Raw genomic sequence first — 17500 nt, 5'->3', positions numbered from 1 at the left:
ACTCCAAAAGGAAGAAAAGCCTTCCTCTCCACGTGTCCTGTATCGTGAACTATTTCGGAGCATGATCTTTTCGGGAGACTTTTACTCAAAGGTCAACCTCTCATAATAACTTCCTTACGATCCAAAAAATACAATATATATATTATTGATATAATATACATATTATTTATATATATTATATATATATATATATAACCTAATGCAAATTTATAAATATATATGTATAAATATTAAAAAGCGAGAAACCACGATTTATCGACCAATGAAAAATGTATAGTAATTTTCGAAATATCCCGAATCCATTCAATCGTTCGTATCAGGAATAATATGCGAGAAATAATAATGAATTTATTAAATTCGTGGAAAGGTTCGTTCGATGATGCACGAAAAAGAGAGAGAGAGAAAGAGAGAGAGAGAGAGAGCGTGGGTTGGCTTCCACGTACGTGGCCTTTCTGCGGTCTCACCCCCTGTCACACGATGTTTATTCAACATTAATTTGAGACTCCCCTATAGATTTAACTCCCCCAATAATACTACACACCTAACAGAGCTCTATCAGATAAATTTTGTCTATATATTTCTTTCAACTTTGTTTTCATTATATTTATTATGATACAATTTTATTCTTTTTTGAACGTTCGATTCAAGATTACGGAAAATTAAAGAAAGAAAAGCAAAGAAAGGAAGGAAAAAGAGAAAGAAAGAAAGAAAGAAAGAAAAGAAAAGAAAAAGGAGAGAAAAACAAAATGAAACTTAAAGAGGAAATAGAAAGAGAACGGAAGAAGATAAAAAGAAAGGAACATAATGTACTGAGAATGATTATCCGCAGTGTCTATCTCTAATAGCTTTTCAGAGTTGTCCGAGTTAATACGTCTCCTATCACTTAAAACTGGCGCCAGTATGTTGTCCTTAGGCGTCATACTCTTCCCGTCACTTTCTCTTTGATCTTAACCTCTCCCTTTCTCCCTCTCATCTTACTCATCCTTATTCCTCTTATTCTTACTATCATTCAATCTTATTCCTTCTGCTTTTCTTTCTGTCTTTCGATCGATGAATAATTTAGGCAAATAAGAGAAATAAACGATGAAAGAGAGAAAAGGGAAAAGAATAGGAAAGGAAAAATGAAGATGAAGATGAAGAAATAGACGAAGGAAAAAGGGATCTAAGAGAGTATTAGAAAAAAATAGATAAAAAGAAAAATATAAAGAATGAAAGAAAGAAAGAAAAAAAGAAAGAAAGAGATAGTATGGAGGAATTAGAAAGAATGGAAAAAGATGGAAAAGGAAAAAGGGGATAGAGTGAGAAAGACGTATGACGGGTGCACGAAAGCGAGGCAGGCAAAGTGAGAGAGGGCGAAGGAGAGCACGTGGAGGAGGGCGCAGAAAGCAATGAAGAGAGAGAGAGAGAGAGAGAGAGAGAGAGAGAGAACGAGGGAGAGAGAGAAGGAGAGGTGGCACGCGCAATGCGGGTATTGATTCACGGCGGCAGCCGGCAGCCAGCCTGAAACACACAACCGAGTCGACTCGACTCCACGACGCTGACTCTCTGGCTCGATTCACCACAGTGAGACCAAGAGAATGAGAGAGAATGAGAATGAGAATAAGAGAGAGAGAAAGAGAGAGAAAGAGAGAGAGAGAGAGCCTTTAGGATAAAGTAAAAGAGAGAGGGAGAAAGAGAGCTTGGACACTTCGTTTCAAATTCGGTTCTGAAGAAAATTGTCTCTTTCTCCTTCTCTCTCTCTCTCTCTCTCTCTCTCTCTCTCTCTCTCTCTCTCTGTCGTTGTCTTCCTTTTTTATTCTTTAGGGTCACTTTCAATCTGCCCAAATCTTCGACGTGTGGACGAAAAAAGGGACAACAATTTCTCTCTCTCTCTCTCTCTCGCGCGCGCTCTCTCTCTCTTTCTCTTTCTTTTCTTCTCTTTCTCTCTTTTCTTTCTTTTTCTTGTTTTTTTTTTTTTTTTTTTTTTTTATATTTGTTAAAAGACATCTTCATCGTTTTAAAAATGCATCGATTTGATTCCATTACTTACGCTACCCTCTAGCGCAATGATATACGAATACCGGTTAATTTAATGGCCGTACCTGAATACATACATACGTACATACATACATACATACATACATACATACATACATACATACGTATGTACATATATAAATACATACATATATATGTCTATCAGTCGCAGGATGATGATAGCAGTACTCCGCCATGGTGGTGAGGTAGCATTGTCTCTAAACGTATAAGACAACGTAGGTACAAATACACGGATATCTCGTTCTCGGTTGATAGATTGAGAAATGATTTTCAATGATCTAAACTCGTTGCCCATTCAAAATGTGAATTCGATCATTTTCACGATTTTATGTATGCCCATGTACGTATCTACGTATATACGTATATATTATGTATGTATATACGTATGTATGTACGTATGATTTTACGTCCTATTTCCTTCGCCGATGGTATTCACCGGAGGTGATTTTCAGAATATTCGATCTGACGAATGAGGAAGGGGTGGGAGGTGGCGTGGGGATGAAGGGAGTGGGGAAAGGTAGTAGTAGTAGTATCTCGAGAAATATTTGCGGGCACTTACAATTAGTGCCGCGATAGTGAATATATATGAATGTATGTAGTTCCTATATATCTACCCACACATACATACACACACAAACACACACATATGTATGTATATGGGTAAAGGATGACACGTCGGCATCGCAGTAGTAAAACAACGCGCACGGTCAGACATCGATTCATTCGTTGGCTATGCCAACGTACCGATCGAGATATCATTCGTTCCTCGAATACACTACGAAGACTCTACGAAAGTAGACATACAAGGAGAAATAGACGATCGAAAAAGCATAATGGAATACTACCAGTTATCGTTGTCATTGTCGTTGTCGTTGTCATTGTCGTTGTCGTTGTCGTTGTCGTTGTCGTTGTCGTTGTCGTTGTTGTCATTGTCGTCGTTCTCGTCGTCGACAAAGGTCGAGAACCTTGACTAAAATAGTTGCTTCTTCAGAACTATACGAACCTCTAGTTACACGTAATGTTGATTCCCTTTATCGATTTCTAACTTTAGATAACGCCACGAAGAATTCCAGGAATAACTGTTATCTGTCTGTCTGTCTGTCTGTCTGTCTATCCTTCCGTCACTTAATAAAAAAAAACGCGTTAAAAGATTAACACCATAACTCGAAAATATCGAAAATTATTATCACTTATGAAAACAAACTGTCTTTTGTTCAATTAATATTTCATTTCGTTCGAAGGTATTCATAAATCTGTCTTTTTTCTTTCTTTTTTTTTTTTTTTTTTTTTTTTTATATATATACAATTACGATCGATTCTATAAGTTTTTTTTATATTATGTTGGTAATATGTTTATTATGATATGAAATTATCCAAGTGGTTGTTAGAGTTCTTTTTAATTTAGATATAAATACAACTATGATTGTTTTTCATCCATTTGGAAAGAAAGTGAAGATAGATAGATAAATGCAGACAGACAGAGAGAGAGAGAGAAAGAGAAAAAAATAAAGTGAGAAAAGAGACGAAAGTTTGAAAAATTTTCATTGGCAAAGAGAACGTGGACCAAATTCAGGGTGTTGAATTGTTATTGAAAATATATCTAACGAATTGTTCGGCTTGTCCCGAGAAACCAAAAGGAGAATTCTTTTCTGAAAACGATAAATGAGAAATGCAAGCGACGACAGATTCTAGCCGGAGGCTGAAATGTGGAAAAATCAAAAAGCAACGATTCCGATACGACTTCACGCTCGTTGATAGGAGAAGTTTATGTACGACGGATACGACGATAGAACGATAGAAGGAAGGATAAGGAAACGAGGAGGAAGGAAGGAAGGAACGAAGAAAAAATTCTAATTAGGTTTGTTCGGAACGGACAACGACAGCGCGCGCTAAAAATAGAAGCTAATGGCCAAACAATCAAAGACTAATCGATAGTATAAAGAGAGCCACGGAGTGTGTCCGTACGGGGAGTGCAGGCACCTCGCTACATATTAGACTTTAATTCCGTCACAGTAATACATGACCTCATTACCCATCGAGTAACCTAGCATTTATTCTATTATCAATTTTTACCGTCCATTGAGAAACCGTCGGTATTATAGTTTTCGGATAAGAGATGTGATCGATTATAGCATCTATAATATTATCTTACGCGAGAGAACAATGTTTACTTTTTACCGACATGTGTGAATCACGAAGATAATTTCAATCATTTACCGACAGATGAATCAGTTATCCTTTGACGAACTTATCGACATTATCGACCAACTATCTAATTCGACGATCTACCTATACGACGAAGGATAAAACAGATTTCCTCTTAGAATTTCTTCGAGGATTGTAATTTCATTACAAATGATAAAAAAAAAGCGCATAGTTTGTTGTGGACAAAAATACTCGTAAAAACAAAACAAAAAAAAAAAAAAAAAAAAGAAAGATCTTAGAAAAATATGAGTTACATCTGTAAATCAATTATTGATTATAAATGAAATAATTTTAATTATTTAGAAGACATTTTTAATAATCTGTACCTTTCTTCCTATCACGATACTCTTTATATACTATTTGATGTTTGACGACGATCAAACGACTAAATAAGTTCGCCGAATAGCAAAAAAAAAAAAAAAAAAATTCTAATGGTGGAGTGATCATAGAAAGACTTACGTAATATCGCCAAATTTGAGCCGGGTCTGTACGAGGGCACAACTCTTGTAATCACTGGTGGTAACGGCCCTCCTTCTTCTAGCAGCATAAATCGGAGCGTCCGGCGGCATTCCTCCGGTGGCATCGTTTGAATTATTAGGCCCAGCAGCTCCATGAAAAGTGAGGCCCGCACCTCCACGCACCTGCGGGCTACTGCCACGCCGACGCGTAGACACGTGCCGGCCTCCGACGCTTCCCAACATCCTGAAAAGACATTATTGGGATCACTTTTTAATTCTCTGCGAAATTGAAGAAAATTCGAAAAAGAAAAAGAAAAAGAAAAAAGAAAAATAAGGCAGACGTAAGATAAGCAATTAGCCGACGAAAAATTGATAAGCAGTGAAAAGAGAAGCTAAAAAAGAAAAAAAAAAAAAAAATAAAGAACAATCTCTGGCTTAATTAGATCAATTTCATAGTTTATTTATTAGTTAATCTTGAAGATATATCTGAGAACGAAAAGTAATATAATATATTTGCTTATTTGCTTACGTACGATTATGTTATTATCCTATATTTTCCTACCTTCAGCCAAGGCTCATTGGCCTTTTCAAAAAAAAAAAAAAATAAATAAATAAAAAAAAAAAAAATAAAAAAGAAAAGAAAGAAGAAACGTAAAAGATAAGAAAATAATTTTTTTAATTCTTTTTTCTCCAGTACCATCTCAATAATTCTTTTTCCCTTTTTTTTTATATTTTCTATTTCTTCGAGATACAAATCAAATTATATATCCATTCTCATCATTTATTATCTTTCTCTTAGACCTTTCATTTTCTAAAAGCATGACCGACGTTCCATAAACGATATTTTATCGACACCATACGCTTATTCGCCGAAAGAAAGGACATCGACCAGGTATATATATATATATATATATATATATATATATATACATACGTACACACACACACACACATCTATCTATCTATGTCTGTGTGTGTACACTCGTAATACTCTATTAATTACTTCTGCTACCGTTCCATTTCTATTTTTCAAATATCACTATTGGCGTTTCTTTCTTTCTCTCTCTCTCTCTCTCTATCTCTCTCTCTTTCTTTTTTCTTTTTTCTTTTTTCCTTTTTTTTCTTTTTCTCTATCAGCCAAACCGCCTTCATTTCCTGAACACGTCCAAAACGAAACGAAGCGACCGATACTTTGGTTTATTTAGTTAATATAAATCTTTCAATTGACAGGAGAAAAAAAGAGAAATTTATCTATACACGCACACATACACACATACACACATACACACACAAACGCATATGTACACACACATACATATATATATATATATATATATATATAAATATAAAAGAGATAAATTTCTTGAATGAAAAGACGTAAAAATAAAAGAGAAAAGAAAAAGAAAAAAGAAAAAAAGAATAGAAATACATAATAAATATGAAAAAAAAAAAAAAAAGAAAAAGAAAAAAAGCCGCTTGCATTTACTCGAAACATTCAATCTATACATATGTATTCCCATGTAAGTTGTGGTACGACGAAACCGGCAAATAAGTAGTAACTTACATCAGTCAGTTCTATAAGTCAGACACGAATAAGACACTCATTATGTAAAAGGCAATCTATTAAAGAATATCTGAGTAATCGTTGGGAGCAACGAACTATAAATTTCACTGTGTCTTTTCCTTCGATCGATAAGAAAAGATAGAAAAGTTCAAGCTTGAAGAACGTTCGGCAAAATTTAAGTATCATTGACTTTAAATCTCGCCAATTGCTATTTAAAGGGAACGAATAAGTTCGTACACACGTATCTGTGTAACCGTACATATATGTGTGTGTGTGCGTGTACACATGTATACGAATAGAAACGATCATTGTAAATCTTCGGTTAGTTATTTTTCCAACCTGCGAATATTTGTTCTCCTCTAGTATTTTTTTGTTCCACCCTCTATCTTCTCCAAGTCACCCCTTTCCACCCCAAAAGCAGTAACATTAAAGCGTTCCCTATTTATTCCCTTGAATACACGTATTATACATACATATATATATATACAGTTTCGCACAAGTGGAAACTTCGCTATTTGTCCTTATTAAGTTTCACCGTGGACTTCATGGAACAAACGACCATAGGATCCTTTGTCCCTGTTTTCTCGTTAAAAAGGAGTTAAAACTAAAACCGTGAAACGATAAACCGTTGTAGACGATAAAATTGATACGAAGATGTATCAATTTATATTGAAAAATGTTATATATATATATATATATATATATATATATTTTATACAGTTATATATTTAATACAGTTTCTTTTCTTATCTTTTATTTATTCTTTTTCTTTTTCTTTTTTCTTTTTTTTTTTTTCATACAAATAATATCGAGAGATTGAAAAAGGGAAAAAAGAAAGTAAAAGAAAAATGGAGCTCTCGTATCGATTCGAGACGTAAAAGAAACGTTTAAATCTATTAAAATGTCTTTCATTAATTCTATCTACGAAATTTAATAAGATCGAAATAATTGCATCGAACCATATCGATCCGCTCTACGAAATATCGTACAATTGTTTTTTTCTTTTTTCTTTCTTTCTTTTCTCTCTACGTTGCAACACCATGACAATTGAAATCTCTATAACACTAACTTTGAAACAATATTTCGCGAACTTATTTATACGTCTCTAACGTAATGTTGCATATACGTAAACATTTTTAATAATAAATACGTGTCTTCGTCAAAAAAAAAAAGTAAAAAAAGAAAAGAAAGAGGAAAAAATTACTTAACTACTTAAAAACTTACTATAAACAAGTATTGTCATTCTCGCTAAATAACACCTCCCATGATGGTAAACACTTGTGCTAGCTTAACCAATTAACACGTGTGTTTGTTTATATTTGTAGGACAGAGAGAGAGAGAGAGAGAGAGAGAGAGAGACAGAGAGAGAAAGAGAGAGAGAGAGAGAGAGAGAGAGAGAGAGAGAGAGAGAGAGAGAGAGAGAGAGTATAGGACTCGTACACTTCCTGACATCGTACTACAAAGCGTGATAATTAAGGAATCATATCACGATAAACTAGAATTCATATAGATATATAGATACATAGATTACAGATGTATTTACAAACATACATTTGTACTACTACATAAATATCTGTCGTATATTCAATTACAATCTGTTTTCCATTCGTATGTCGAATCGCTAATGAAAATCGTTTTCAATCGTTTACAATTGAAGAAAGATAGTACTATCGCTCTCTCTCTCTCTCTCTCTCTCTCTGTCTCTCTCTCTCTGTCTCTCATCTCTCTCTCTCTCCTCTCTCTGTTTCTCTCTGTCTGTCTATCAATTCGTTCGATTTTACAAATGGCGATAGCTTTCCGGTTTGTCCCTCGTTCCTGGCATACAAAATAGCCATTCTAAACGTTTACACAGGGAGACAGAGGGAGAAGGAGATTAATCGTCGAGAAGGAGAAGGGCGAGGGGTAATGGGGTAAGGGTGATAAGAGTTAGAGAACGAGTAGGAAGAGAGGAAGACGAGTTGGGGAAAGTGTCTGGTGGCGTGGGTGAAGAGAGGTAATTTTCACTTCGCCAATTGATATCCCGTAAACCAAATTCGCGGTAGCTGATCGAGAAAATTCATTCGTCGGTATGATTTCTGTATATGGCGGGACAATTCCAACAATTCGTGTTACTTACACACATACGCGAATTATTATCGGCTCGTCGTTGTCCATCGGTACGGTCAAAATGAATTACAATCCATTACGCGCGTAATTGAGCACCGTTCACACAGCCGGATATAATGCGGAATTAGATGACGTTAAGTAGATTATGTGTATGTCTATGTAAGTATACATATATATATATATATATATATATAACGTTATATATCATATGCGTGTCAATGTGCATGCATATGTACATATACAACGTGTATGTGTATTGAAACGTGTATGTATGTATAAATGTATGTATGTATGTATGTATGTAGATATGCGCATGCAGGAAGCAACAAATGTTAGTAGGAGATGCTATCCTCATCGGTAAATCCTTTATAGGAAATTTGATACTATGAAATATATGAGGATACAATTAAGATATTCTATACAAGCGATGTTAAAATAATAAAACGAGACAGGTAATCTATGCGAAAAAAAAAGAAAGGAAAAAAAAAACAAGTAAAAGCGAAAAAGCGAAAAAGAAGAAACAAGTAAAAGCGAAGCTTTCGAATATCTTTATTAATGTGTATTTATTTATTTATCGTGACTCATGTAGATATTATCGATGAGGATATTTAATTTTGTTAAATATGTTACAATATAATATAACAATGTATATTGCTGTTATTACGAAGTATTGAAATTAACTTTAGATTATAACTCAATTTCTGATCATGCCTACGAAAATATAAAGTGAAGTTTATTAGTATTATTATTTATACCACAATAGATAATTACGGGCACATATATACGGTTATAACGATATGAAATGCTTCGTGTTACGAGATAACAATGCAAAACTTTGTACGATGAATAGAAGTCGGATAAAATTATTGTAAAGAAAAGAAAAAGAAAAAAAAAAAAAAAAAAAGAAAAGGAAAAAGAAAAGAAAAAAGAAAAAAGAAAGACGAAAAGAAAAATTCAAATTCAAATACAAATAAAAAGAAAATATACGAGCGAACACGTAAATAGCAGTTCGTTTAAAGCGTTAAATTTACACTCGATTGTAGAAAATTCAAAGTAAAAACTTTAAATGTATATATGCAATTAAAGATTGTTAAATGCATAACTGCAATCGGTCGAATTGAAGCGAGATAAAAGAACAGAACGAAACAGAACGAAAGAGAGAAAGAAAGAAAGAAAAAAAGAAAAAAAAAAAGAAGTAAATATAAAAGATAAATAAATACGTTCACTCGCGTGAATGAAAGAAAAAAATGTATGTTATCGATGTAAAAGAAAATTATTCAATTTATAGTTTGAATCGATCGAAATGAAATAGTCTGTATCATTGTTGGATATAAAGGGAACATTGTTTAATAGGATACACGTGATCCGTTCATTCATTTTGTACAACTACCATGATTAAGAATAAGGTAGGTAAGTATCTCAAAGGATATCATCACTTTCTCTCTGTCTCTTTTTCTCATCAAGATAACTCGAATGGAACACGTGATAAGAGGAGAGACGTCGGTTCATTGCTTCTCTCCTCCTCTCCCTCTCTCTCTCTTTCTCTCTCTTTCTCTCTCTCTCTATCTATCTATCTATCTATCTATCTCTCTTTCTTTGGTCACTTCGATCCGGAAAGGCTTTTGGTAGGATAATGAGAAATCGAACGACAAGGGTGTATCGGTACCGTTTATGTAGGCGTTTAGGAGGTACATAGTCTATATACACCATTCGATGCTTTCCCATCATCCACCCTTCTCCCACCCTCTCTCAATCTATCTATTTATCTATTTATCTATCTATCTATCTATCTCATTGCCTCCTTTCATCTCTCTGCCGGTCGAAATTTTAGGATAGCAACCTGTTGCTAGGCACCCCAGAGACCTTTTACCCCGCCCTCTACGTTACTCGACAACCCCAGCTTGCTATCTCTCTCTCTCTCTCCCTCTCTCTCCCTTTCTCTCTCTCTCTATCGCACTCTATCTATCTCTCTCCCTCTCTCTCCCTTTCTCTCTCTCTCTATCTCACTCTATCTATCTCTCTCCCTCTCTCTCCCTTTCTCTCTCTCTCTATCTCACTCTATCTCACTCTATCTATCTCTCTCCCTCTCTCTCTACCTATCGTTCTCTTTATTCCTTCATTTTCTTCTCTCTCTCTCTCTATCTATCTCACTCTATCTATCTCTCTCTATCTATCTCTCTCTATCTATCTCTCTCTCTCTATCTGTCGTTCTCTTTATTCCTCCATTTTCTTCTCTCTCTCTCTCTCACACACACACACACACACACGAACACTCTTTTTTCCTTACTTTCGCGCGCATTCAAGCCTTCTCTATCTTTTTTTAATCTTGGTCAACACTCTGAGTAAGTTAAGAAAAACCAATCCCCAACGTTCCTCTTCTCTCTTTACTTCTCTCTCTCTCTCACTCTCTCTCTCTCTCTCTCTCTCTCTCTTGTTCTCTCTTGACATTTTTCCTTCGTGTTTCTCTCTTTTTAACTCCATACTACATACTACCCTGTTGCTTTTCCCATTCTACCCTTTCCTTTGCTTCGGACCACCTTTGGTTCGTGTACACTTGCCATAGAAAATCTAATAACGAGTCGAACGGTGAAATTAGTTCTACTGGCTTTCCCCTTAGACAAAGCAATGAAAAGAGAGAGAAAGAAAAGAGAGAGAGAGAGAGAGAGAGAGGGAGGATGAATCCGAAGGAAATCCCTTCGAGGGCCACGCCATTAAAGATAACAACAAAAAGCAGATCGAAAATTAAAGACAATTTTATAAACTCTTTTACAAATTAGACTTATTTTCTTGATATCGTCAATCAATTAATTTATATTACCCTTATCACGGATCATAAAGTTCGTATTGTACTTGGATACATATCACTGGGAAATGTAAGTTATAATGGCAAAGTTCAATTTAATCTCAGTATATATCTGATGGTTTGAAACTCTCCGTTAACTAATCGTTTAAGTGACAAGTTTTGACAAAGGGACGAGAAGATGACCATAAGAAAGACAAGAGAAACTATTCTCCTAACAATCTCTTTCCCTTAAAACAATAATAATGATAATAACGATGACGATGATGATGATAATGATAATAATAATAATAACAATAATAATAATAATAATAATAATATTGCACCATTTGTATTCCCTTATACAATATAATACTAAAATATCTTTTCTATGGCTTGAGAATCTTATATCCTTTAGAAATTATTTATACCACGATGCAAAAAGCAGTCATATTAAATAAATGTCGGATACGGCAGAAAGGATAACGAAAGGATAAATTCGCAGTTCGTTTCCGTAACCGGATGTTACGAAACAAAATAATTCTCATTATTCTATCAAATATAAGCATATAATTTTGAGAAATATAAAACAGAAAAGTTAAAAAACGGATATATATATATATATATATATATATATATATATAATATGCCACAACGCAATGTATTTGTTTAATTTTTGTTAATGAGATTTCAAATGTTAATTGGAACGAGTAACATCTAACGAGTTGATCTAACGAAATGAACATCGACCGAAAGATGGTAATTCAATTGATAATGAGATCTGTGATTCCATACGCTATTAAATACAATGCATATTGGCAATATTTTATTATTATAATATCTGAATAATATACTTTTTATTTTCTTTTTTTCTTTTATTCAATATACAGTCTATTGCTTTGTATCGTGTTGTTGAAATCAAATAAATAATAACGTATAGTAACAACGATAATAACCACAACAATAACAACAACAACAACAACAATAATAATAATAATAATAATAATAATAATAATAATAATAATAATAATAATAATAATAATAATAATAATAATAATAATAATAATAATAATAATAATAATAATAATAATAATAATAATAATAATAATAATAATAATAATAATAATAATAATATCAACAGATTCAAAGACAATTTATTATAAAATATTCCCTGATCTTATTAAATGAGAGTATGGACAATGAAAATTCACGAGTCTACGATCCTGAAGTACTCGTTCGTTTATTTTGCTGTCCGCCTGCTGCAGCCGACACTCTCTCCGCGAATAAACCTACAGAGGCCTCTGGAACAAAGCGTGTCGTACACCACAACGATTCTAACATACCGGTGACGTCCTTGCAATAGGTTCGTGTTCTTCTCGACTGCCATTGTAATTGCATTTAGAAGTCCTTTGATCTAACGGATTTGCATACGAGCTTTTCTTTAAAAACGTTTTAAAAATCCTTCTCTTAGGACATTCAGAGAGAAAGAGAGAGATAGAGTGAGAGGAAGTGGAGATGGAGGGGAGGGAGAGAGAGGGAGATAGAGAAAGAAAAAGAATAACTCTCATTGATCGAACGGAAACGATTAAATCGACATTTTTGCGATCAAAGTCGGAATCGTATCGTTTTGGTGAAGCTTTCGAGAAACCCTTTTATTACTTTGTTTCAGAATAGGAAGGAAATCCTCCGGAATGATAAAAAGGGAGAACCCTCAACTAACGCTTGTATACAATTTTATGAAAAGTCTTTGTACTCGGAATAATACTTTTTCTTACGCGTTTCCTTGCTTTCCTACGGGGAATCATTTATGACGAGAAAATATAACCTTCACTATGATCTATTCATCTTATTTCTATTTCTCTTTCATCGCGTATGTATATGTAGGTTTGTCCAATTTAAATGACATAACTTTCTCTCCTCTCTCTCTCTCTCTTTCTCTCTATATATATATATCTATCTATCTATCTATCTATCTATCTCTCTATCTATCTCTATCTATCTATCTATCTCTTGTAGAAGATTCATAACGATACATTCATCGTACGTCGTTCGACATCGTCTCTCGATGGAAATCTTAATTACTTTTCTCATTAATTCTTTATCGTTTCGCTTATAACGTGCCAAAGTCACGGAACTATCGTCGACGAGTTAGTACTTAACTATAATCGATAACATTAATCTTTCATTTCGTTGATAATATCCGACATAGACGTTAATGAAAATTATGTCGACGTTTCAATTTTATTGCAGAAAAAAAATACGAGTAACTTTCATAAATTCTAATACTCCTCTTATATATATACACATATATATATGTGTGTGTGCGTGTGTGCGTGTGTGTGTGTGTGTATATATATATATATACATTATACATAAAGTACGAGTACTAAAGGGAACTATAAATCTCAATTAATGTAACGCGTAACGAAGCTTAGAGGCATCGCTAGACTGCGTTGTTTCGTTCCAATTATCATCGGACCTTATTCTACCTTGCATCTCGATCTTATTCATTACACAAACACACATACACACACACACACACACACACACTCGCTCACATACCACACGCTCATTCATTCATTCATAAATACAAAAATACAAGAACCATCTACCTTCTACCATGTATTTCAAATTGTAATTTATCACTGTTAAAAAAATACAAGTTTTTCGTTTTACTATTAATTTTATCTTTTTGTGTTACTTCTATGACATGTTAGGTACATGTACGCGAAGCGTATTATCAGGAATTTGAACATTGAAAAAGGAAAATCAAAAAGTCTAAATCAAGACTATATTCTAATTCCTGAAAAATGTCTATGATAATGGGAGGGAGAGAGATAAATGATAAGAAGAAAGAAAAGAGAGGGGGCAGAGAGAGAGAGAGAGAGAGAGAGAGAGAGAGAGAGAGTGAGAGAGAGAGAACAAGGTAAATAGATTTCAAAAAGTGTGAAAGATAAAATTCGAAGAAAGTTTCTTTGTAAGTATTCGCGTTTTACTCGCTTCCTTTTTATTTTTCTTTTTTCAAGTTTTTCGCTCAAAAACAAAAAAAAATCCATCATTCGCGTGACAAATGTCTTAACAATGGAAAAGAAAAATCATGAAAAATTCCTCGCAAGTATCTACGTTTTCCTTTAACGTCTTCGGAAAGAAAAAAAGAAAGACAGAGAGAGAAAGAGAGAGAAAGAAAGAGAAAGAGAGAGAAAAGTTGGAAATTTTCTTTATCTTTAAATTCACGAAGGTAAGGTTATGAGAAAAGGATAAGGAATAGGAAGTAGGAGTAAAGTAGAAAAAGAACATCGAAATATCGAATCGTTTTTTACCGACTGAACACATCGAGCAAATAAGGATAGCCTCGTTTGGCAAATGCGATGTTTCATCTTGCCTGACAGTTACCTGTGACCTATTGAAAAAAAAAAAAAAAGAAAAAAAAGAAAAAAAAAAGAAAGAAAAAAAAGAAAAAAAGACACGCGTTTACTTTCCAACCTTCCGATAATTGGACGAAGTACTTCATCAATGAAACGATCGTTCGTAATCCCTGTAGCGTTTCTATTTTACGTACTAGCCGATAAACAATCTACCTACCTACCTACCTACCTACCTACCTACCTACCCACCTACCTACCTACCTACCTACCTACCTACCTACCTACCTACCTACCTACCTACCTACCTACCTACCTACCTACCTACCTACCTACCTACCTACCTACCTACCTACCTACCTACCTACCTACCTACCTACCAATTCAGCTTAGCGTATTTCAAAATTTCCGTATGATTTTCTTCCATCCCTCTTAAAATCTAATATCAAATATAATAAAATAATTTACAGAACATTAAACAATATAATCGAACGATTTATGTACACGATTTACAATTTTCAATAAACATTAAAATTAAAAACTATTGAAACGAAACAAAATTATATAGAAGAAATTATTTCTTTCTTTCTACGAAATAACAATACCAATATATACATTTGATATATTTGTATTTTCACATATGTTTCAATGTAATCTACGATTTGTCCATTTTGTTGATAGTTTATTCAAAAGAAAAAAAAAAAAAAACAATCAACTCGTAAGAGACATTATTATATGTTTCAAAAAACGACACACTAGCGAATGACCGATGAACGGAATCGATTTCTCGTCTTAACCGAAGCACCTACTTCCTGACAGCATAATTTATAGTTCGGCCACGTGTTTCTGCTGGAAATTTCCGGATAGTAGGTGAGAAAATTACTTTGTCTCTTCAACTTCTTTGTTCTTCTTTTAAATACACACCCTTTCCTCTCTCTCTCTCTCTCTCTCTCTCTCTCTCTCTCTCTCTTTCTTTTTAATACGATACAATACGAGTGATTGAGAAGATTAAAGGAAAAAGAAAAAAAAAAGAAAAAAAAAAGTAAAGAAAAAAGAAAGATTTCTATCGACGAAAAATATAATCCCATTTCTTAAGAATCATCGAAACGTTAATCATCTGCATGAAATAAATCATTGAAAATGATATGAATAAATATTACGTATATCGGCCAAAAATATTTGATAAATGAGATCGTTGTTCTCTTTTTCTCTCATTTATCCATGAATATTTGACTGTTCTCGACGAAATAACCGTTCCAGCTCATTGTTCCAAGTCATCACAAGGCGAACGCCTTCCGCAATCGTTGGCAAAGGAGATTGACGGAGAATATTGTTCGTACCGTATCTCGTCAGCCGGAAAAGCCATTTCCCGGTCATATCTAAAACGAAGAAGGAATATCGAACGACGAAAACCACTATACATTATTCTCAATCTCTCTCTCTCTCTCTCTCTCTCTTTCTCTTTCTCTCTCTCTCTCTCTCTCTCTTTCTCCCTCTCTCATTTTATCTATCTATCTATCTATCTCTCTCGTTTGCTTTTGCTCTCTATGCTAGTGAATCCAATGTGAAAGGTTATAAAAGGATCGTCTTTTTCATGATCCTTACGTTGAAAATGTTGACCGATTGTGTAAGTAACATGCATTTCAAGATTTCGCGATAAGAAAATCCGCTGGATATACATAATATCTATATAAAAAGATATTTTTCATCTATTTTAAAGAAAACAGGAACGTATAGAAAGATATATATGTATATATCAAAGAACGTTGACGAAGAATACTTGTAAAAGTATGAAACTAGCTTTTCTCAGATTTATTTTCCTTTTCCTGTTCGCATTTACAAACCTAGTATATATCCCGCATGTGTATATTGGCAATATCAGCCATATTTTATTATCCATCTCACTAGAACATTTTCTATTTCGAAATTTTATTATTCATCTCAACTACAACTACATTTTTTATTTCGAAATGGAAGATAATAATTTCTTTATTCGTATGAATAAGAAAAAATCGACCAAAAAAAGGGATGTGTAAATTGCGAAACAAAAAAAGAAAGAAAATATCTACCTTTAATGTATAAAGTGATAAGGTGCAAGTAGATATATATATATATATAAGAGAGCAAATATATATATATGTATATATATATATATATATATATATATATGCTCTCTTCACGAACAGATTGGCAGTTCATTATACAAACATACGTGGACTTTAATTGGAAAAGCTATTTCTCAAACTGATGCTTCGATCTAACTTAATTCACATCAGTATGAGAACACTATTAAATTGTCATCTATGTTAGATAGAGACAGACAGACGGACAGAGAAAAAAAGAGAGAGAGAGAGAGAAAGAGAGAAAAAGGATTTTCACTAAAATTTATTAACAAAATACCAATGCTATATATATATATATATATCTGTATATGTATATGCGTCTGTGTACATATATCTGTTCTTTTATATATCCAGACAAACTTTCAAAAGCAAATTTCCGACAACGAACATTATTTTTTTTTTCAAGAATAACTTGATTATATCGCAACGCCATCGGCCAAAACGGATATCCGGCAATCGTATCCGAGCAAGCCCAACTTAGAATTCAAGCTTAATTGAGTTTACACCATAGTGATGGTTTCCTCGAAGCGGAAATTCGTCAGGATCGTCGGTTCTCTCAAATATTATCGACCTGGAACGTTTCCGAAGAGAGAACAAGGGAGAAAGAAACAAGAGAGAGAGAGAGAGAGAGAGACAGAAACAGATTGTTTATCGATTGCATTTTTCCTATATATATATATATATTTTTTTTTTCTAAAGGAAAGCGACGCTATTAATTGATCTAAAATAGAGTAACGGAAAGAATATATTTCTCTGTTATAGAGTACCCTCGCAATATCGTGATTTCGTAGTTCCGCTTTCATTAGGCCTCGAGTCGAGCGACTATCAGTCACCAGGGACAATCGAGATAAGCCTGCTGCATACAA

The 17500-nt window shown here is 33.8% G+C and overlaps 2 protein-coding genes across 25 annotated transcripts in view; both read right to left on the bottom strand.

The window, feature by feature from the left end:
- LOC146873005 (uncharacterized) overlaps positions 1-920 on the bottom strand; it is a 17269-nt gene extending 16349 nt beyond the window's left edge. Inside the window, exon 1 of the mRNA XM_085657085.1 lies at positions 811-920. Coding sequence (XP_085513211.1) covers positions 811-920 — 110 coding nt within the window. The remainder of the gene's footprint in view (positions 1-810) is intronic.
- cac (calcium voltage-gated channel subunit cacophony) overlaps positions 1-17500 on the bottom strand; it is a 132577-nt gene that overhangs the window by 94253 nt on the left and 20824 nt on the right. For all 24 annotated transcript variants that reach the window (XM_085657424.1, XM_085657402.1, XM_085657406.1 and 21 more), the window contains one exon: positions 4702-4944. In XM_085657424.1, the coding sequence (XP_085513550.1) occupies positions 4702-4943 (242 nt within the window). In that variant the 5' untranslated portion in view covers position 4944. The remainder of the gene's footprint in view (positions 1-4701; positions 4945-17500) is intronic.

The sequence above is a fragment of the Vespa mandarinia genome, chromosome 5 (assembly GCF_050613455.1).
Source record: "Vespa mandarinia isolate Hongniang chromosome 5, ASM5061345v1, whole genome shotgun sequence".
Taxonomy (NCBI): Eukaryota; Metazoa; Arthropoda; class Insecta; order Hymenoptera; family Vespidae; genus Vespa; species Vespa mandarinia.
The sequence above is the reverse complement of the archived record's forward strand: the minus strand, read 5'-3'. Positions and strand labels throughout refer to the sequence as shown.